General features: G+C 41.1%; 1 protein-coding gene across 2 annotated transcripts in view; it reads left to right on the top strand.

Annotated features, from left to right (window-relative positions):
• The window catches only part of LOC148014917 (ATP-dependent zinc metalloprotease FTSH 8, mitochondrial-like), a 44,333-nt gene extending 20,808 nt beyond the window's left edge, over positions 1-23,525 (top strand). The window contains exons 4-8 of one of the 2 annotated variants that reach the window (XM_087665266.1): positions 19,085-19,227; positions 19,325-19,792; positions 19,867-20,634; positions 21,329-21,556; positions 22,428-23,525. In XM_087665266.1, the coding sequence (XP_087521392.1) occupies positions 19,085-19,227; positions 19,325-19,792; positions 19,867-20,634; positions 21,329-21,556; positions 22,428-22,904 (2,084 nt within the window). In that variant the 3' untranslated portion in view covers positions 22,905-23,525. The remainder of the gene's footprint in view (positions 1-19,084; positions 19,228-19,324; positions 19,793-19,866; positions 20,635-21,328; positions 21,557-22,427) is intronic. The other variant, XM_087665267.1, reaches the window with a different exon arrangement.

The following is a 23,525-nucleotide window of genomic DNA, read 5'->3' as shown; positions in this document are numbered from 1 at the left end:
ATAAGAGCGGAATAAAAAGCACTGAATTGTGGCGGCAACTAGGATAGTAAAGTGATGGCCATGTCTTCGGAGGAAATAGACTTCCCCGCAATTTGAGCCTGCATCTGAAGCTGCTGAAGCTTGTTGATGTGTTCCCGAAGCGAAGAAGACTTATTCACGAACAAAGTCCGCATCTGCACCTCCAAAGAAACCCTCTTCATGAGGGTCATCCGGTTGTACATCTGGTCGAGCTCCAGCCATATCTCACGAGCCACCGTCAAGTGCTCGATGTGAGCTATTACGGCTGTGGTACAAGACAGAATCAGAAAAGATCGAATCCTGGCATTGAGTTTGTCCCAATGAGATTGGGCCTTGGTCAACTTCGCACGAGCATTGGAAGAGAGTTTGGACTCATCCCTCACCGAGGGCTTGCTAATCTCCTCCATCACTAGTTCCGCCAAATCATAAGACTCTAAAATAGCCAACATCATCTCGCGCCAAATGCGGTAATTGTCACCATCAAGCTTTTGATCTAATGGAAGAGCCAATAGGACAGGCACCTTCTTGCCCATGATCGCCTAGAACTCCAAATTAGTCTCTGTAGACATGTGAACCTGCAATACTTGCACAAATGCAAAAAGTAGTCCCCTCTAACTGTGAAAACGCAGCCTTCTAGGGCTGGGTCCTCCATTGCCCAAACCTTCTTCACCCGCCGGAGGCGATGAAAATGTAAAATATTCAATGGAAGGCCTCAAACGCAGTCTTCCTCCCCTTCGAACAGCAATAACCTGTAGCAAATTCACCGATTAGACTCCTTTCTTGCACGCCCACGCTCGCTTCAGCCTTGATCCGATGCGCAGCCCTCCCGCTCGCCCTTGAATCTTGGAAACGCAGCCTTGTGACGCGCTGAAATCTCCTCTTCAGATAGGTTCAGCCCTCAGTCAGTCCATCTTCACTGCTCTGATACCATGTTAGAGTGCAGCGATGCGGAAGCGTAGGACAAAGACTGAGAGAGAGTGAACACAGAGAGAAGAGAGAGAGAGAGAGAGAGAGAGAAAAGGAGACAGTGTAAACACAGAAAATCTGTGGTGTAGTATGCTATATAAGAGTGCAGAAATACACAAGGGGCCAGAGGAAATATGTGTGTATGTCTCTGACTTGATGACCTCGATCTTTGTCAGCCCGAGCACAGTCTGTCTCAGTCAATAGATCTCAAGATGAGGATTTGAAATAATGAATGCTCGAGTGTCTACAAAGCCGACTATAAATAGCCAAAAAAATAGGAATTCCCAGCACCATGTCGGCTGCAGCCGACTGCACAGCCCTGCTGACGTGGCATCTTGCCATACTGTGTTGACGTGTTTGCCTGCTGCTGTACGCTGCTGATGTGGCATCCGTACTGCTCTGCTATCCGATTGGCCGACTGTCCAGGAAATGACACTGGCTGGCAGTAGTTTCAGATGCGCCTTCTACTGCTGTTGCTACAGAGTTTGCGTTGTTTGTTATTGACCGTGACTACTGTTTTTATACTTGCAGTTATGATTCTTCTCGGGCAGATAGAGCATTCAGCTCTATAGAGGATGCTTATACTTGGTTCTTTGATAGTGGTGCTTCTAAGCACATTACATTTTGCAAGGATTTGTTTACTTCTGTTGTTGCAGCTCTTCTTAGTGAATTAGTGCAATGTGCCAACAATGTATCTTATCTTGTTAGAGGTGTTGAAGAGATTGTTTTGAAAGCCATTGATGGCTCTACTCTCTGTTTGCAGGATGCTTTATATGTGTTAGGGATAAAGAATAATTTGCTATCCATTTCTTTTTTAGCAAAATGTGGAATACAAGTCACTTTTGATGATGATAAATGCATGGTCAAGGATAATGAATCCTTGACTTTGGTACTCATTGGCACATTATGTCATGGACTTTATGAGCTAGATGCTCACTCGGTTGATTAGTTTGTTTATTTGGCATCTACTCTTACTCTCACTATGTCACAGGCAAAGTTATGGCATGCTCGTATGGGGCATGTGAACTATGGTAGTTTGATGCTTATGCAACGTACTCAAATATTGGAAGGCTTACCTCTCTTGGAGAGACCTCCTGAGCACATTTGTGAGGGATGCATTTCAGGAAAAATGCATCGGTTTTCTTTTCCTTATAATCAAGAGGCTAGATATATACCTAGATGGTACTTGCAGACTCTACAAGCTAGTCATTTGGATGCTTCTCTTGCTGGTCCTACTTGAAGACAAACATGTTTGCATTATCATTCTAATGCTATGGAGTTTGTTATGGCAGCAAACACACTTGTTGACAATGAGCTTGATTCTTTTGAGGATGCACAATTGAGTGTGCATTGGATGGCAGCGATGCAAGCTGAATATGATTCTATCATGAAGAATCAAACATGAGATTTTGTTACATTGCCTGTTGGAAAGAAAGCCATTGGTACTAAATGGGTCTATAAGTTGACGAAAAGCGGATGGATCCATTGATAAATAAAAGGCTAGGCTTGTAGCAAAAGGCTATGCGCAAAAGAAGGCCATTGATCATGAGGAGACATTTGCTCCTACATCTCGTATGACCACTATCAGGTGTATGGTTGCATTGACTGCCCATTATGGTTGGATTGTGTACCGGCTTAACATTAAAATTGCATTTTTACATGGGGAACTTTTGGAAGAAGTGTATGTTCAGCAGAACACTTTGTATGCAAGCTGAAAAAGGCTTTGTATGGTTTGAAACAAGCTCCACAAGCTTTGAATGCCAAAATTGATACCTTCCTACTCAACCAAGGGTTCATTAACAGCCCATCAGAGTCTTCTCTTTATGTATGCAAAGAGGGGGGATCATTGCTGGTCATTTGTCTTTATGTGGATGATCTTTTGCTCAGAAGGCCACATATTGGTCAAATTTCAGCATTTAAAAAAAAATTGCAGCAAACTTTTGATATGTTAGATTTGGGAATCTTTGCATTACTATTTGGGCATTCGGTTTATTCATGATACTGGAGGCATTGGATTGTCATAATCCAGATATATTGATAAACTCCTTGAGAGATTTGGTTTGGAGGATTACAAGCTAGAAAACACATCAATTGAGATTGGACTTAAGCTGTCTTTGCATGATGACAGTGATATGTTTGACATTCATATATATGCTCCAACAGTTGGATGCCTTATTTATTCATGCAACACAAGGTGAGATATTCAGTTTGCAGTTTCAGCATGGAGGAGATATATGCATAGTCCATGCATGCCACATTGGCAAGCTGTGAAGTGTGTTTTTCGTTACTTGCAAGGCACTAGGACTCTTGGATTGCTTTATGGCAAGGAGGGCCATTGCAGTTACATACTTACAGTGATTCCGATTGGTCTGGAGATTTTGATTCTTGTTACTCTACAAATGGAAATTGTTTATTTCTTGGTTCTTCTTATATTTCTTGGCTTAGCAAGAAACAATCCATTGTTGCCACATCGTCTTGTGAGCTGCATACAAGGCGACTTTCCCTACTACAATTGAATGTGTATATCTTAGATGTTTTTTGACTGATCTTGATGTATCTGTCACGGAGCCTGCTCCTTTGTTTACTGGCAGTCAGAGTGCTATTGTAGTGGCATAAACCAATGTTTCATACACACGAAACACATTGAGATACATTATCACTTTGTCAAAGAGAGGCTACATGCAGGAGATACTAGCCTTGTCTACTGCCCTACCAACAACAATGTGGTAGACATATTCACGAAAGCTCTTTCTCGCGACAAATTTGAAGCATTTCGCAATGCTTTAAATTTGATCTCCTTTGGTGGATTATCCTTGTATGCTGATCACTTATCATTGTAGGGATGCTTGTTGGATTTTACTTGTACTTACGCTCACACAGGAGTGTCAATGTTCTATACGTAGGACACTAGGCACTTTTAAAGTGGTAATATTTGCATTTTCAGTTTATGTGAATTTTATGCTTGTTGTAATTAGTGCTTAATTAGGTTATTTACTACCCTATCCGAGGAGGAAGGTTGGTTTCATGGTTCCACGATTCCCTTGAATTGGTGGGCGTGAGACACTTGATTGAAGGTTAGAAGCTTTGCTCTAGTGCTGAAATTGTATTTAGTTGAGTATTACAACAAAAATGTATTCGAATAGTGAGATAGGATCAAGCAAGAATGATACCTCTTAATCTGAAAATTCAGAAAGTGTTGGGAAAAATGCAATGCTTGATCTTCAACAAGGCATACAATATGGGTAGCAAGTTGAGAATGAGGAAATTGGACAAGAGGTGGGTCCTTCTAGGTCTCTTGAAGCTGATGACTAGAAAGAGGAAGATGAATTTGATGACCAGTGTAAAGATTAGTTGAGGACAACAGCTGAAATGCTAATGCAATTGGCAAATGATCCGTAGTTCATATGCTTTTTGAACCCCTTAAAGGAGGGCAAGAAAGGAAAAAAGAGGAAATCGTCTTCGAGAGCTTCGGGACAGCAAGATACACCGAAGAAAGAGTCAATACAGCAGCATAATGTTCTAAATGTGGGTAGTGAGCATGAGCAAATGATGCGAGTGGGGCAATGGATGCATATGCAAGGCCAACTTGGAAGTGCTAATCCCATGCTTTTTGGACAGCAGGGCATGTATGCAATGATGGAGCAGCCATGATACTTTGGTGGTGGCACTAGTTTCCATGCTATGGTGGGTCAGGGACCGCATTGTCAGAATGCAGCGATGCGGAAGCGTAGGACAAAGATTGAGAGAGAGTGAACACAGAGAGAAGAGAGAGAGAGAAAAGGAGATAGTGTAAACGCAGAAAATCTGCAGTCTAGTATGCTATATAAGAGTGCAGAAATATACACGGGGCAGAGGATATATCAGCGTGTGTCTTCAACTTGATGACCTCGATCTCCGTAAGCTTGAGCACAGTCTGTCTCAGCCAACAGATCTCAAGATCAGAATCTGAATAATGAATATCCTGGAGTGTGCCACAGACTAGCTATAAATAGCCAAAAAATAGAAAATCCCCAGCACCAGGTCGGCTGCAGTAAATGCAGCCGATTGAATAAAATAATGATAAAAGAGTTGGACTACAGCCTGCACTGTTCAACTGCAGCTGCTGACATGGCACTTGCTGATGTGGCATTGTACTGCCTGCCATTGACGTATCCTCTGCCTGGCCAAGAAAACATGATGTACCAAATCCTACTGTGCAGAAACCCTAAACACAGCCTGTCCAAGGGATGACTCAACCTCTAACACGCATACGGGGATATATGACAACTCCTTATGGTATGTAACAACCAATGTGTGATGTGCAAGGCCCAATGTTATCCGAGTATGGTTGATAATATGCATAACTCCATGTATAACAATATTGGCATGATGGTGGGTTACAAAATAGCAAGTTTGGCAATGCATATATACAATCACTGTGTTTGTGATTCATGGTATCAATGTATCCCAATTCTCTGGTAGAGTGCAAAGCAAGAACTAGCCCTAAATTCTTCATCAATCATGAACTTCAAGGCAACCGGCTGGCTGAAAAATGGAGTTAAACTCACTCAAGTGAGTAGACATTGCTGTACCCTCTTTCATACGCAAATCCATAAGCTTTTTCAGCCAATAAACTTTGCTTGCGGCACTCTTCTGTGGATACAGTTCTTCTAGTCGAGTCCAAATAGCATAGGCAGAATCCAAACCTTCAATGTTAAACAAGGCATCAGAAATCGACAGCTCGATGGTTGAGCGTGCAAGCTCATTTAACTCATCCCAGTCTTCTTGTTCCATATATGTAGGCTTTGCCCCTTTGGTCTTTATTGGCTTTGCTTGCTTCTTCTGCAACAGGATATTATAGCATTGTTTTTGCTAGACTACAAAGTTATGTGCTCCTTTAAGCTTCTTAATGTGCATGAGATGACTGTGTCATTGCTGCCAGCCATGATTTTCAGTCCAAATGTGACAAAAAATTCAGCAAATGTAGGCCCAAATTGTCACACAAGTGACCAAGGTACAAACAAGTACCAACCAGCAGTAAATAACCACAAGAGAGCAGAAATTTCAAATCTGCAAATAAATTTTCAGAAGCACTAAACCTTGTGCTACAGCACTTCACAATTGATTACAGTTGTTTCAAGGACAAATACATCACATTACATGAGGAGTCCCAAATTTTAGCTGTAATTTCTGTTGTACATGCACCCACGGGCACAAAATTTGACATGCACGGTCAAAAGCCCAAGAATTTTTGTGCTCGAAGCATCAACCATACATTTGTATTGTCTTTGACATGCACAGAATAGGCTTATTTTGCCAAAATAGAGCAATTTCAGCAAAACCCCCAAATTTTTCAAAGTGCTAGATGTCCAAATTGCATAGAATTAAATCCGCATGTATATAAAATGACCAAATGGCGCACAAATTTCGCTAAAACAGCAAAAGCCCCAAATTGCACGGGATTGAATGTGCACCAATGTCGAAGCTCCAAATGTCGGAGGCAAAATGTCACAAATCCTTGCAAATTTTGAGACAGATATCCTTGTTGTGTCTTACTCGCATCAAATCTGGACAAATCCCCAAAGTTCTGGCACAAATCTCCCCAAAATCGTGAATTGGGCTTACATATACGAACACTTGCAAAGAAAAGGGGGGAATTTTTTTGATTTTGAAAAAAAAAAACTGACTTGGGGTTCGTTGAGCCACCTGTCAGTGCCTACAGGTCGTCGCCTAGTTGTCTGCCAGTTACCAATCTATCGCGTGCTAGTCGTGCGACTCGTCAGTCGCGTGCCTGCTTCGTCACTCCTGTTGGACATTGGTCACAGGTCCGGTCGGCTGCAGCGACTGGTCATCACGTTTGCCTGTTGTGACTGCTACCTTGTCATGCACAGTTGGTGCAGTCGCTTGCTTGCGTGGCGTCTGCAGCCCGTGACTTGCCGACATCTGCTCGTCTACGACTCCTGCTTGCCTGCGACTCCTGCGATACCTGCAACTCTGCTCGCTAGTCCGATTGCCTCTCCTAAGCTGTCTCGAGAAGCGTGCACTCTTTGCTAGCTTTGATACCAGTTTGTTATGACAGAAAGTGCGAGGATTGAGACATGCAATGCTTTGTCACAACACACACACAGAGAGAGAGAGAGAGAGAGAGAGAGAGAGAGAGAGAGAGAGAGAGAGAGGGAGAGAGAGGTTTTTGGGTACAATGGTGAGTGTACCTCTTTAGGTTTTTAGATAGATATATATATGAAAGTATAAATGTGCTAAGGGTGTGTTTACACCCGTGCACATATAAAAGGCACGATGGCCCTTTATTTCCAACATTGGATAGTGGTAGCCTCCCATCAACAAGAGAGGTCTTTATAGTTCTACGAAGCCTCTGTAAGAATCCATCATTGTGACGGTTGGGAATGATGTAAAATGCCTTGCTTGGGGCACATGTACTATTTCGTTTGTTATTGCAAATGGTGAACTTAAAAATCTTTCAAATGTGTTTTAAGTTTTAGAGATGAAGAGAAATTTGCTATCAGTTTCTTCTATAACTGACATTGGCTATGAGGTGAGGTTCACTAAGACAGGTGTAGAAATTATTGACAGTATTGGCAAAGTTGTTGGCAAAGGAGAAAGAAGGGACAACCTGTATCAGCCAAGTGCTCTTACAGCCATCGTTGGTGTGTAAACTTTGGTATGAAAGATTTGGTCACATTAGTTTTAGTGTTAAAGGAGATGCATAAGTAAAGTATGGTTGCTCACCTATTTGCACTAACTGAAATGAAGGAATTATGTGAAGCTCGTATGATGGGAAAGTAACAGAGAAAGGCATTTCCACAAGAAAGCAAGAATAGAGCGAAGGCTTCTCTAGAGTTGGTGCATCCTGACTTGTGCAGTAAAATGCTTACAAAAGCCTTGGGAGGATCTTCTTATTTTATGTTGATCGTCAACGACTACAATAGAAAGATGTGGGTGTACTTTCTTCATGATAAGGCTCAAGCTTTTGGTAAGTTTAAAGAATGGCTAAAACTTGTTGAGAATGAAAGAAGGCAAAAAACTTGTTAAGAATGAAATAAGGTAAAGTGTAAAGAAGTTTAGAACAAATGGTGGTGGTGAGTTCAACTCAAAGGAGTTTGAGGACTTTTGCAAGGGCAAAGGGATAAGTGTCAAAGGAGTTTGAAGACTTTTGTAAGGGCAAAGGGATTAAGCGTCAATTGATGATGCCTCATACACCTCAGCAACAGAATGACGTTATTGAGCGTTGAAATTGTACCATTGTGGAAATGGCAAGATGCATGCTTAAGGGCAAGGGATTGCCTGACCAAATTTGGACAGAAGTTGTTTTGCAGTCTACATTTTCAATTGGAGTTACATAAAGGCTTTGAAGGACAAAACTCCCCATGAGGTCTATTTTGGTACAAAACTATCAGTCTCACATTTTAAAACTTTTGGATGTGAATGTTATGCACATGTTTCAAAGGATAGAGAAACAAGTTAAATCCACAAAGTACAAAATGTATCTTCTTGGATTATAGATCATAGCAAGCCATCATGTGATGTTCGAGGAGCACATGTTTCAAAGGATCAAAGAAACAAGTTAAATCCGAAAAGTACAAAATGTATCTTCTTGGGTTATAGTGATGAGCAAAAGGCTTACAATTGTATGACCAAGAGGCAAAGAAGATCATAGCAAGCCATGATGTGGTGTTTAAGGAGCAGCCACATACAGTGGAGGAGGAGAATTTAATCTCTTCTACTTTATCATCCAACGAAGTAGTCTACTATGAACCTATCCCAAGAGCAGTCCCTACTCTCAAGGAGAAGGAAGCATTGTCTTCGGATGATGAGGACAAAGTTCACCAATGTGCAATCACGCCATTGGAAAAGCCACTACCACAATGGGTGAAGCAGCTCTATGATCGCAGAAACCTATGCCTATTACAATTGAGGAAAAGGCGGATGGACTAATGGTCGATATGCGTTGATGGCTGAGATTATAAGAGACGTAAAGGAGCCCACAGACTTGGAAGAAGCACTTGCCGATCTAGCATGGAGAGCAGCTATGCAAGTTGAGTATGACAATATAATGAAGAATGACACTTGGGAGCTAGTGGATTGACCAGAAAAGAGGAAGATTATTAGCACCAAGTGGGTTTGGAAGGTAAAGTACAAGACTGATGGCAGCTTAGAAAAGTATAAAGCCAGATTAGTTGCACATGAATTTTCACACGTTGAAGGATTTGCTTTTCAAGAATCACTTTCTCCAATTGCTAGAATGACCACTATTCGCACAGTACTTGCAATGGTTGCTCATAAGAAGTGAGTTTATCAAATGGATGCCAAATCAACATTCTTGAATGGTGACCTCAAGGACAAGAGGTATGTGGCTCAACCACTGGGGTTTGAGGGCTCCATTCTGAGAACAAAGTTTGTAAGCTGAATAAGGCATTGTATGGGTTGAAATAAGCCCCTAGAGCATGGTACAAGCGGATAGATAAATTCTTTCTAGGTTTGAATTTCAAAAGATGTGCCTCAGATGCTAACTTTTATGTTTATAGAGATAGTGAAAAGTCTGTACTAATTGTTCTATATGTGGACGATTTTTTTTATTAGATGTGACTATGAAGATATGATCCATTAGACTCGAAAGGCTTTGAGCTCTGAGTTTGAAATGATAGACTTTGGCTTGTTGCACTAATGTTTGGGGATTGAAGTTTGGTAAGACAAAATCTTCATCTCTCAAAAAAAGTATGCATGGGAGATCTTAAAAGCATTTGGTCTGACTAAGTGAAAGGAGATAGCTACATCTATAGAGGTCAATATGAAGTTATCCATTGAGGATACATTAACACTAGTAGACATTGGAAGGTATATGAGGTTGGTTGGCAGTCTTATCTATTTGTGTAACATCAAGCCAGATATCAGTTTTGTTGTTGGTGTTTTGAGCAAGTTTTCAAACAAACCACGAGAGGCATTGGAAAGTTGGGATGCGGGTACTCAGATATTTGAAGGAAACTCTTGACTATGGTATCACATACAGTTCCAGAAGTGCTCTTATGGGGAATTGTGACTCAGATTGGGTAGACAACAGCGATTCCAAGAAATCAATTTTTGGATATTGTGTCTCTTCATTAAGATGCAACCAATTGTGGCATTGTGTTCTACCGAAGCAAAGTACAAGGTAACTTACTTTGCTACATGTGAAGCAGTATGGTCAAGGGGGATCCTATGGCATATGGGAGTACAGTATGAAGATCCAACAGTGCTAAGATGTGATAATCAAAGTTGCATTGCCATTGCCAAAAATCCAATTTTTAATGCATGCACCAAACATAATGAGGTCCAGTATCACTATGTGCGTGACTTGATTGAGGATGGGATAGTATGTTGAGCTAAAACACGCTTTTCAGCTGATTAGCATTCTTAAAACAGCCCCAAAACACACTTAATTAATGAAAAACCCTAAAAAGAGGAGCGGTTCGAGAGAGTTTCAGTAGTCCCCTAAAAACCCTAATTCTTTGGGACACCCTTCAACATCTATAAATAGACAGGATGCCCCCATTCAGCCTCATTCCCGTTTGTGCAGGTCTCACATCCTTGAGTGCAGATTTCAGTCATCAATCCATCTCTATCATCAGGTGACCTTCTGTTGCTGCGTTTGGACTTATTCTACACTTGGCGGCAGCTAGCGACTGCATCCATAGCTTGCGTTTGGCGTGATCTTCCCAAGCGATAACTTCCTCCATTAGGCGACAACTCCTCCACACCATGCGACATCTGCTAGTCCTCTTCATCATCTGTCCAGCTTGTGTTTGGTGCTCTAGGTCCTCATGAGACCTATGTTTGCTACATCCTCTCCATTCTACACTCCTACTGGTGGTCACAGACTTGGGATTTGTCTCCGATGGACATCAATCTTCGAGACACTACTTTGTCCTTGAGTATCTGTACACTCTTATTCATTTGCAGTATTCATTCACTTCAGAGTTGAGTTTTTCTTTTCCTTCTTCTATTTGTGTTTGAGTTTTGAGTTTTGCTTTCTGTGTTTGTGTCTGTCTCTTTGTGTTTTTGTTGTGGTCGTACACTCTGTGTTTCCTAAGTGCAAACCCTATTAGTTTTCTTCACATGGTATCAAAGCCGATGCTCTTGTAAAGAGCATCCTGCGGATATTGTGGAGAGCTAGTCTTTGTGCGAGACACACAATATGACTCGTAACCGAATCACAATGTCTTAGACACCTTCTTCTCCAGTTGCTATGATGTCCTATCAGGCTTCTCCATCACATTGGAGGCCTTGAGACGGCATTATGGACTCGGTGAGAAGGACGACACTTCACTCTTACCTTCACCTTCTTTTTCTACTCCTATTCTAGATTTTACTAATATGACCGAAGAGGACTTTAAGGAGTACTATCGCAACAAGTACGATAATGTTTACACCTCTTCTACAAGCTTTGCTACCACATTCGGACCGGTTGGTGAGGCTGGCTACCTCTCCGATCATGGAGGACATATGGTATTTGGAGCGTCTGGTGATCCATCTTCATCATTTCAGCCAGGTCTAGTGTCATGTTTGTACAATCCTTTTGAGTTAAATGAATCAAATCCCTCGCCCGTTTATTCTTTTGAGATGCAAGATCCGGATGGCTTTGTGCATGTGAACTTTAACAGAGGGGGCTCATGAAGCAAACGGAATTCAGATACATCTACAGCTTCTGTTTGATTTGAGCATGTAATATATACTTCTCACTTCTCTCTCATCCCACCATTTTCTACCTCCACCCTTGATCATCTCTCTTTATCCTTTTAAAAAATAGCATTCCATTGTAAGAAGTTGGGAAGAAAAGGATTTAGTATGCAAATAATGTTGATATGCCATGTCACACTGACATTGGTATAAAAAGAGAGGACATGTAATTTTTCTTATCTTTTGACACATTAATACAATTATTGTCCTTCTCTCTCCTTGCTTACAGCTTCAATTGATGACATTCTGATTTACAATAAAACTTTACAGGATCACTTATCACACATGAGAAAGGTTTTTGATGTATTGAGACATTATAGGCTTTTTGCTAAGAAGAAGAAATGCTCTTTCATGCAGACTGAAGTGGAATACTTGGGACATATTGTGAATGAAAAAGGGATATAGGCTGATCCTAAGAAGGTGCAATGTATAAAAGATTGGCCAACACCTACTACTACTATTTCTTTAAGAGGATTTCTCGGTCTATCTTCATTCTACTGCCGATTCATTAAGCATTATGCGGCTATTGCAACTCCTTTGACTCTTAGGTTGAAGAAGGAAGCTTTCTTTTGGGATACTCTTGCAGATAGTAGCTTTAACCAATTAAAGAAACTTCTTACTTCGGTTCCTATTCTAATATGTCTAGATTTCTCGAAAGAATTTACCATATAGTGTGATGCCAGTGGCCGTGGCATTGGGGCTGTTTTGCTACAGGAGCATGGAGTGATTGCCTTTGAAAGCCATAAGCTTATAGATAAAGAAATGGCCATGAATGTTTATGACCAAGAGATGTTGGCTATCTTGCATGCAATAAAGGAATGACACCATTATTTGTATGGCAGCTGATTTAGAGTTCAGAGTGATCACAAGGTTCTTAAGTATTTCCTTAGTCCAATCTTACTCCTAAGCAACGTAGGTGGATAGCTACACTGCAAAATTATGATTTTGACATTACTCATATAAGAAGTAAAGATAATATAGTGGTTGATTCGCTTTCTTGTATGTGGGCTTGCAAAGTTTCAGCAATGAGTGAACTACATAGTGATTGGATTAAAAAACTACAGGAGGCTTATCTTTTGGATGAAGAACTCAGCCATATTTTTTAGAAATTACAGCAAGATCTCATGGAAGAAAACTCGCATTATCAGCTTAAAAATGGCCTTATTAGGTTAAATGGCAAGATTGTCATTCCTTCTACCTCTTCTTTTACACGGAAAATTATGGAGGAACTACATTCTTTCCCTTTAGCTGGACAACTTGGAGTTTTTAAGACCTATGACAGGATCAACAAAAGTTTTTGTTGGAAAGGGCTGTGGAAAAATGTCAAGGACTTAGTCATGAAGAGTATGCCTTGTCAGTAGAATAAGGACAGCACCCATAAGCCAGGTGGTTTGTTGCAGCTATTTTCCATTCCTATAGGAAAATGGACGCACATTAATATGGACTTCATTGCGGGCTTGCCTACTACCAAGAAGGGATGGAATAGCATATATGTGGTGGTGGATAGTCTCACCAAGGAAGCCCATTTCATTCCAACCAAGACCTAATTTACTGCTTCTTAAGTGGCCAGTCAGTTAATGGAGTAGATTTTTAGATTACATGGATTACCGCAGGTGATTGTTCATGATAGGAACTCAAAGTTTATGAGTAACTTTTGGCAGGCAATATTCACATCTATGGGTACTAAATTGGCTCCTTCTACGACCTATCATCCACAAATTGATGGACAGAAAGAAAGGGTAAATAAATGGTTAGAGACTTATCTTTGCCATTTTTGCTATGATGTCCAAAATTCATGGGATTCTTGGTTACACTTGGTTGAGTTTGCCTACAACAACTCTACTCATGCTAGCATCGGAGTTTCGCCCTTTGAGGCTGTGTATGGCTATAAGGTGCTATTACCCATAGTTATCTTTAATGAAAGAATCAACCCTTATGGGAATGAAGAGTTGGAAAGAATGCAAACCCTTCTTCAGCAATGTAAGATGAATCTTAGGAAAGGTTAAAACCAAATGAAGATGTATGCTGATGAGAAGAGGCGGCCTTTAGAGTTCCAAGAAGGAGAATTGGTCTTGTTGAAGGTGCCCAAGTCTAGGTACTCTACATTGAAAGATGGATCTACTAACAAGCTTGCTCATAGATTTTATGGCCCCTACCGGATCCTAAAGCACATTGGAGACTTGGCATACAGATTGGAGCTATCCTCTTCCACAAAGATTCATAATGTCTTCCATGTTTGTCAGCTCAAGCCTTTCTATGGTGATCCAGTTGACACAATTGATGAGCTGCCACCTATTGATGAAGGTGGCCTTATTCAATACATCCCAGAGGCTGTCACAGGTCAGCGTGAGAAGAAGCTTTGATCTCGTTCTATCATATTGAATATTTGATCAAATGGAGAGGTTTACCACCTGAGGAAGCTTCTTGGAGACCTGATTCTATATTAGATAAGTTTCCTTTCCTAAGGGACACATTGGTGGCTGAAGCCTACTGCCTATGGAGCTAGTTTTGGTGAAGATTGGGACATGACAGCATGCTGTTTTAGAACAGTTTTTATTGTGTCTAATTTTCAGAATTAAGCCACTCACATAGGGTCAAAGTACTCTTCGAGAGCTACGTTTTGATATGTGGCATGCCTCATTTGGACACTTCTATTGGAAGTTATGGCAGATTTAGTCTAGCAGGGTCTGTTTACACAGCAAGCTGTCTACTTCATTTTGAGATCATCAGTTGAAGATTTTATGGCTCCATATATTTTTAAAGCATTCCTGATCATATATATAGCTGAGGCTTGCTTTTGTTCTTTCATCTTAGTCCATATGTCGATCATTTCTCATTCATTTTTCCATTTGTAAAGCTGTAAAAACATAGTGCTTTGTTCTATCCATCCTTTTCTAGTCTTTTAAGTTTGTTTTTTAGGGCAAAAACCTTTGAAATGGGATGGATTGTAAGAAGTTGGGAAGAAAAGGATTTAGTATGCAAATAATATTGATATGCTATGTCACATTGACATTGGTAAAAAAGGAGAGGGCATGTAATTTTTCCTATCTTTTGACACATTAATATAATTATTGTCATTCTTCTCCCTTCTTGCTCATAGCTTCAATGGCTTCTTTCTCTTTCTTGTCTTTCTCTCTCCTAGTCACTCTATTTCTCTCTTCTACACTCTTCTCTCCCCTCCTCCTCTCTCTACAGTCCACTCTCTGACATCCCTCTCCACCTCACTCCTCTTGTTTCCCTTTTTGGGTCAGAGAGGGGGTATTGAGAAACCCTTCACCTGTAAATTTGCGTTTTGCGTTTAGGGTTTTACAATGGACAGTCCTGTCCCAAAAAGGAGTTGGGCATTCATAGCGGAGTACTATCCTAGACAGTTGGCGCCCTCCCTCTGGACGCCACCCTAGACAGTCTCTTGCCTATTTATAGGCTGTCTCTGTCACTCATTCTTTACAGCTGATTCATTCAGTCCGTCACCTCTTCTCTCTAGCCTCTTCACTACCCTCACACCCCTTTAGGAGGACATTGCGGTTCGTGGTTCGTGGTTCGTGGTTCATGGATCGTGGTTGTCTTCATCATCTTCCATGTGCTATAGCATCCTTGTTCCCTTGTATCACATTCACTCCATGATTTAGATCTTCATCATTCCATTCATCAGACCTGCATTTGCTACATCCTCTCCATTCTATACTTCGACTGGTGGTCACAGACTTGGGATCCGTCTTCGGTGGATGTCACTCTCCGACACACTCTGTCCTTGAGTATCTGTACACTCTTAGATTCATTTGTAATATTCATTCACTTCATAGTTGTGTTATTCTTTCCCTTATTTTGTTTGTGTTTGAGTTTTGATTCTTACGTTTAGGGTATGAGTTTTACTTTTTGTGTGTGTGTCTGTCTCTTTGTGTTTCTGTCGTGGTCGTACATTGTATGTTTCCTTAGTGCAAATTCTAGCAGTTTTCTTCACATAGTAGAGCTAGTCTATTGTCCAACGAAGAAGCATGGAGCAAATATCTTCATCGAAGCTCTTACGAAGAATCTTCTTCGAATTCATCTTCAGAGACTCGACATTGGACCGAGAATGTACTTGCATGTGGACACTGAGGGGGGGTGTTAGATATGCTCAATGCCCCATTCTCATAAGGTGTCACTAATGATCCATGATGGTGCTCTAAGTTGTAAGGCCCCCATTATGAGGAGAAGCCATGTGTGAGCACGATTGGGCCTTGACTTGTATGTCGGATGAGGTCTATGTGACCGTATGGCAAAAAGGTGACCTTTATGGATCTAGGCTTCGGGTTAGATAGAGTAGTTATATTGGTAGCAACTTGAAACATAATGCATCGAGTTGCAAGGTGTGGGAGTTATCAGGATCCCATATTTTGGGGCTCGGAGGCTGTGGAAGCGGCCCTTGGCTGGGGCATCTTGCCCCCTTGACGAGGGTCCGTTGCCCTTGGCCTGATGGTAAAGGGAATATTTCCAAGAATATTTTCTAGCCGGCTAGGGAAGGTTCATAATATGGTCAGACATGTCGACTAGGCTATCTTTCTGAGCTATAAAAGGAAGATCCCTCTAAAGCCATCGTCGATTTATCTTTTACCCAATTGAAGTTCTTCTAGCTACCCTAAGCTTTTCGCCTATTATCTGTTTGGATTGCCATCTAAGCTTCACAGTAGAAGTGCATGGATGGATAGAACCATCTTTGTATTAGCTCATTTGAAATTAAAGCAGTTTTTGTTCTTCTCATATTTGTTGTGTGTTCTCTACTCCTTGCTCAGATTCTATCCATTGTGCCATGTAATTTCTACACTATCTCTTCATGCCACAAGTTTATACTTGAGGATGTAGAAGATCCATTTGATGGTTCTTTTTATGAGTAGATTGTTGTGTCTGTCTATTGTATTTGTGTAATACATGGTCGGATATTCAGTTTGGGCTTTCTAAGTCGTCACGCTTTATGCATAGCCTAGTAATACACATTGGCAAGCAATCGAATGTGACTTTCAGTATCTCAAAGGCATCGACATTGGGCCTTTTTTATCCGAAGGGCACTTCTCTTTGCTTTTGTGCATTCAAAGACTGTGATTGGATTGGTGGTTTTGATATGCGGGTGTCCACTAGTAGTAATTGTTTTATGCTTGGTGATTCATGCATTTCTTGGCTGAGCAAGTAGTAGTCTACAATGGCCACATCTAGTTGAGAGGCTGAATATAGGGCAGCATTTACAGCTACATTGGAATGTGTATGGCTTAGGCACTTTTTGATTGATCTTACTGTGGACATCAATCACCCACTCCTATCCATACTGATAGTTAAGAGTGCAATTGGAGTTGCGAGGAATTCAGTTTTTCATGCTCACATTAAGCACATTGAGGTGCATTATCATTATGTTAGAGAGAGGCTCCATGCAAGGGAGATTGGTCTATGTTTCTACATAGGACAACTTGACAAATGTGTTTACAAAAGCTTTCTCTAGAGAAAAGTTTGAAGCCTTTCGCAAGGCTCTAGGCTTGATACCATTTGGGGATTGATCATAAAGCCTAGTAATATGTTCACATTGGCTTTCTAAGTCATCACGCTTTATGCATAGCCTAGTAATATGTTCACATCATTGACTTGAGGGTGGTTTGTTACATTATTGTGTTCCTCCTAAGTTCTAGTGTGAACACTCCCTTATCCACGAGCACTTTTTACCTTCTAGTTGGGGAAGGGTTTTTTTGCGGTGTGAACACCCGTCAGTGGGTGTGGTATTTAGTACATTAGGGATTGTACTTTCATATCATTCTCACATAGTGGATGTGACCCTCCAGCACTCTCTTGAGTCTCCTTTCTTGTTGTTCACTTGTTCATTGTGAGTGTGCATGAGTGTGTTCATGCTGCTGAATCCTAACCTAACAATAGTATATAATGAAGGCTAAATATGCAATCCCAAATAACCTAACACTTTTCATAAATAATATCCATTTTGATGTGTTTTAATATTATAACTTTGGATATATGCACTTGTAATTCATATTGACGCTAAATAATGTAACTCTCCCTATCAAAGTCAATGCAGCCTTGCAATAGTGCTAAATAATGTAACTCTATTACAGTAATCTTAAATTAATGTAATCTTGCAACAAAGGGACCATGCCACATGGGTTCTGAATGGATGCACTGTCACCATTATAGTACAATCTAGATGCAGCTCAGCCATGCTGACCTCAACTTAATCATCAAGGTGGACATCATTGAAATGGACAATAGGGTCAAATAGACTCACTATCAATGCTAGTTGGCACAAATATGGCCTTTTATTAGACCATCCTCTCTTGGGCCACATGGATGTGCTATGTCATTTAGGATGGAATGTGCCATGAACCAAATGCGGATCTTCCCACACCAGGTTTGAGTTGAGACATGGAGATACTACGGAGAGACATGACTTTGGATAGGATATATTAGGGGTCCTAAATGCAAGAGGTGGAGATAGAGGATCACTAGATATGTTGATGTGTTTCCGTTGTGAGGTGCGAGGTTGCTTTTGCAGCCTTTCTAAGAGGCATTTGGTCCCCTACACTAAGTTATGGCATTCCTTGACTAGAGGCGCTTGGAACCTCTTACCTTTTGGAGACTCGCAAACGCTTAGATTCATGGATCAAGCCTGGAGTAGTAGTGACTGTTTGTGTAGGAAATGAGATCATAGAGTTTATCATGGTCATATGCACCATCAACATTGCCCACTAGTATGAGCTGTACCCGCTAGATGACTATTTGTGGTGACTATAGGGAAAGCTACAGAGCTATGCAGAACTAGGTGGTACTGCAGCCATTGGACATTCTTGAGGAGATTCGTTTTGTCAGACAGTATTATAAAGGAGGTGAGAACAGTCCATGTAACTCATCTTGTAGGATTACAGGAGATCTAGGAGCTATTGTGTACATTACTGTATGGAGGCCATTATCTTTGGTTTATTTAGTTGCTGATGGCTTAGTTGCATACTTTTTGATCTCACAGTTTATTTTGGCCTCTGGCCCAAGGAGACACTGTCCACGAGATGCTCCAACGATCTAGCTCACTTGTTGGATGGTAGGAGAGCTAGTAGCTGTTGTGTATATTGACACCATTATCTTTGTTTTGGTCTCAACATTCGGCCTCTAGTAGCTGTTAATATGACTTTCTTTCCAAAACCAATCCCTGCCCCGCCGCCGCCCCCCCCCCCCCCCCCCCCCCCCCCCCAAAACCCCTGTGAAAAAACCTTTCCCTTGCTTCCCTTCGTTTTTTCTTTGCTATTACTTCATTTAAATTATCTTCTCTTCAACTTTCTACATAGCTGTATGCTTGCATATTTTTAATGTTCACTCACTAGTGTAAACCTTGAAGGACTGACGCTTTCAAAACCTTCTTTTTAAGGAGGGCAAGGACCAAAGGATCAGAAGGAATCAAGCAAATCAGCATTCAGTCGTGACAATCTGATGCCTTACTTCACAGTAGCTGCCGGAGCTGCTGTGGTTTTCTTTGCAGGCCTATTTTTCAATCAAGATGATGCCCATGAGGTTCCAAAAGTCTATTTTTCTTAGTTGGCACAAAGAGATGAGTGAATTCAATTTTGTATGTGGTTTGTAAACTTTCCATGGATATATTTGGTTTCAGATTAGCTTTCAGGAGTTCAAGAATAAGTTGTTGGAGCCTGGATTAGTGGATCGTATTGAAGTTGTGAACAGAAATGTGGCTAAGGTTTTCATGAAAAAAAAAAGTGGTTCAGATGGATCAAATGCGGAAGACTTTGGTACCATGACTGGCAGTCAGTACAAATACTATTTTCATATTGGGAGTGTTGAATCATTTGAACGCAAGCTTGAAGAAGCTCAAGAATCTTTGGGCATTGATCCACATGGTTATGTGCCAACCATATATGTGAACCAAATCAGCTGGGTACAGGAATTCATGAGGTTTGCACCAACGATTCTTCTGATAGCTGGAATTGCGTTTCTTCCGCGGTTCATACAGAAGACTTTCGGATTCAGTGATAAAGGAAAGGGAGGCCTAGGTGGTTCAGGAGGATTGTTCAGTGTTGGAAGAGCAAAAGTGACAAAATATACAAAAGACAGCAAAGACAAGGTTAATTGCTGATCCTTCATGAAATTGTTTCTTTGTACCTGAAAACTTAAAATTGACTAGTTTGAGTCTTTCAGGTGTTCTTTAAAGATGTTGCTGGATGTGATGAGGCAAAGTTTGAGGTCATGGAGTTTGTCCATTTTTTGCAAAATCCCAAAAAGTATGAAGAGCTTGGTGCAAAGATACCTCGAGGTGCTCTTTTAGTCGGTCCACCAGGCACTGGAAAGACTCTTCTTGCAAAGGCAACAGCAGGAGAAGCTGGGGTGCCTTTCTTCTCTATGTGTGGGTCTGACTTCATGGAAATGTTTGTTGGTGTGGGCCCCTCCAGAGTCAGAGATCTGTTTGCACAGGCAAGAGAGGAAGCTCCTAGCATCATTTTTATTGACGAAATTGATGCCATAGGGCGAGCAAGGGGTCGTGGGGGCTTTGCTGGTGCAAATGATGAGAGAGAGAGTACATTAAACCAGCTTCTAGTAGAAATGGATGGATTTGGAACCACCACAGGGGTGGTTGTACTTGCTGGTACTAACAGGCCTGACATATTGGATAAAGCATTACTTAGGCCTGGACGATTTGACAGGCAAATAGCAATTGACAGACCAGACATAAATGGAAGGGAACAAATTTTTCGAGTGTACCTGGTGAAGCTGAAACTTGACAAGGAACCCTCATTCTACTCTCAGAGACTGGCAGCACTGACACCGGGTTTTGCTGGTGCTGACATTGCAAATGTTTGCAATGAAGCTGCTCTTGTTGCAGCAAGAAATGAGCAGAATGAAGTGTGTATGGAACACTTCGAGGCAGCAATTGATCGAATAATAGGTGGTTTAGAGAAAAAGCACAAGGTACACCTGTCCTATTTGCATTTGTTATTGAATGTCTCTGGTACACCCATTGCGGCTCTTCAGTCTTTTTATCCTTCAGTAGAAGTTTACCTTGTCTTGACTCTTGACAGGAAAAGGTGCAGTTTACGTTGCTAACATAAGCATTGAATGCAAACTGCAAAGTTAGGAGATGCTAGAATAGAACAAATGGCTAAGTAAGTTTGTTAACACACATTGAAAAATCATTTGGAGAAAATGACCATTATAAAGTTATCCAGTTCCATTTTTGAGAAGCAACATGCAAGATACGATAGTTCTTCAGTTTCATCTACAGAGCTTAGATACTGCTGTGGAGCATGTTGGAGTTCACACCAGTGCACCTAGATTTTGTCATTCATTGCAATCTATATCACAGAATTGCCTCTAGCTGAATGTCCCTCTAAATGTGATATAGAATCACATAGTTCACTCCATGGATCAACTATGGTGCATGCAAGATTATGCATATTTTGATATCTGAATGTCTGATGATCTACTGATGCTATCTGGACTTTCTGTTCGACATTTCTCTATTCATTATTACAAGATGGTGGCTTATTGAAAGTTGGCTTATTGAAAGTAAACTATGCAATGCCTTCTGTCTTTTCTCCCATTGCTTCTGTTTTAAATTAAAAAAAGAAATGACCATGGGGAATCTGCTGATTTTTATGCTCAGGTTATCAGCAGAGAGGAGCGCAAAAGAGTAGCATATCATGAAGCTGGTCATGCAGTGGCAGGCTGGTTTTTGGAACATGCAGAGCCTCTCCTGAAAGTTACAATTGTTCCACGTGGAACTGCAGCTTTAGGATTTGCTCAGTATTTACCAAATGAAAACCTTCTGATGACGAAGGAACAGTTGCTGGATATGACCTGTATGACACTAGGAGGGCGTGCTTCTGAGGAGGTAAATGTCTCTCAAGTTTCTGTCTAAGTTACTCCAGTTTCGTTAAGCCATTACGTTAAAGCATTATGTCCAAGTGAGATAGAAAGCAGCTGGATGGTACCTGTTAAAATTTGCATCTAGTTGTGTGACATCGGTACTCGGGAGTTAATTTTTGGTTGCATCAAGAAATTGAAAATCGCTTTAGTAGTAGCATGTCAGTTCTGTTTTCTTTGGTAGGTGTGCACGGTGCAGAAGAAATTATCCAGGCATCCATCTTGTGCTTCCGCTTTTCTCTCTGCCATACTTATATGAAACCTTGCCTTTCTAGCTGTTGAAGCAAAATGCTATGTGAAGCATTAGATCACTTTGAATTTTAGCCAGCAGGGAGGCAGTCTCTTGACTGGAGCTAAGATATGTACTTTTTAAGTCGGCCCTCTTAATATTGTGTTTCAGTCAGGCTTGATACTGAGGACGCAGAGGTGGACATATAGTTGCCCATTTTCTGCATAAGAGGAGCAAAACTTGCCTGCTGTTAGGAACCAAAAACACCTTATTTCCTAAACTTGCACGCCCAAGCTTGATATGTCTCCCACTTTTAAGCAAGAGAAAAGAATCTGCAGGGGTTGATTCTTGGTCAAATGTCTTAAAGCTGCTGATGAAATGTAATCTGTTTGATTGTTTTATCGTATGAAAAGTTGTTTCGCTCAAAGAAATTGCGAGTGTTGTAGCATAGTTGTTTGCTCAGCTGTGACCTTAAATGTGTCTGTAGGAAGTGGAAATGACAGCTATAGAAAAGTTGGCTTCTGAAGTGTTTTTCACCTTTGTGTGAATTATGCTTTGCTTGCACTGCCTAGTTATGCATAACCAAAGAGGCCTATTTACTTCTGTTCAGGTCCTCCTTGGCAAGATTTCAACAGGTGCTCAGAATGACCTTGAGAAAGTGACAAAAATGACATATCAACAAGTTGCAGTGTTTGGCTTCAGCGAGAAGGTTGGGCTTCTATCTTTCCCTCAAAGAGATGATGGCTTTGAAATGACGAAGCCTTACGGCAATAACACAGCAGAGATTATTGATAATGAGGTGCGTGAGTGGGTACGAAGAGCTTATGATCGCACCTTAGAGCTCATTAGGGCCCATCGTGATGGGGTGGAACAAATTGCTGAAGAGCTTCTAAAAAAGGAAGTTTTGCATCAAGATGATTTGATGACTATTCTTGGGGAGAGACCTTATAAAAGCCTTGAGATGACCAATTATGATAAGTTCAGGTCAGGCTTCCAGCCAGCTGCATCAACTGTAGCACCAGAGCCTGAGATGCCAAAAGATGATACAGATGAATCTCTTTCAGCTGCTGTTCCCCCGGTTCTCTAAAGGGTTCCTATGATATAGCACTCTCAGTGTCTGTTTGGTGGAGTTAGCTGTATGGTACGGACTGATGATCATGATGCTGAGTTATCACTTGACTACAGCATTTTAGGCTGCTCATCATTCTAGCTGCCTGTGAAGTTTCACTGCGTGAAGTAGTACTTTGCTTCAGACTTCCTAGCACAGCTAGATGGACTAGCTACCCGCCAGATTGATTTGTTTGCTTACGACTTCTGGATACGAAAACCTCTTTGAAGGTGTGCCATAGTGACTGTGCAAGTGGCTGAATGGACGCCTTTGCACAAAATTTGTAGTGTGCTTTGTGCCAATTCAATGTATAAATAGTCATATTGACCACATTTTTACTATTCATACTGGAAAAAGAAGCATCTTTAGGATGTTTGCTTGTAACTCGTGCTTTAAAGCATGATATGAAGTTTCTTAAATACACCAATTTAGTTGCACCTACCTTTCCTGGTGGAGATATTCTTATCATCAATCTTAGGTAGGGACAAGGAAGCTCCTTTCTTAAGATTCTTGTATTAAGAGGGTCATGTGTCTCTTAAGACATTTATTTCAAGAAACATCATGTATCACAAACACTAGATGCTTTTGTATATTTCATTT

This window comes from Lygodium microphyllum, chromosome 24 (genome assembly GCF_053477565.2).
Source record: "Lygodium microphyllum isolate KBCC chromosome 24, Lygodium_microphyllum_v1.1.10, whole genome shotgun sequence".
NCBI lineage: Eukaryota > Viridiplantae > Streptophyta > Polypodiopsida > Schizaeales > Lygodiaceae > Lygodium > Lygodium microphyllum.
Note: the sequence above shows the minus strand (reverse complement) of the source record. Positions and strands in the feature narration are given on the sequence as shown.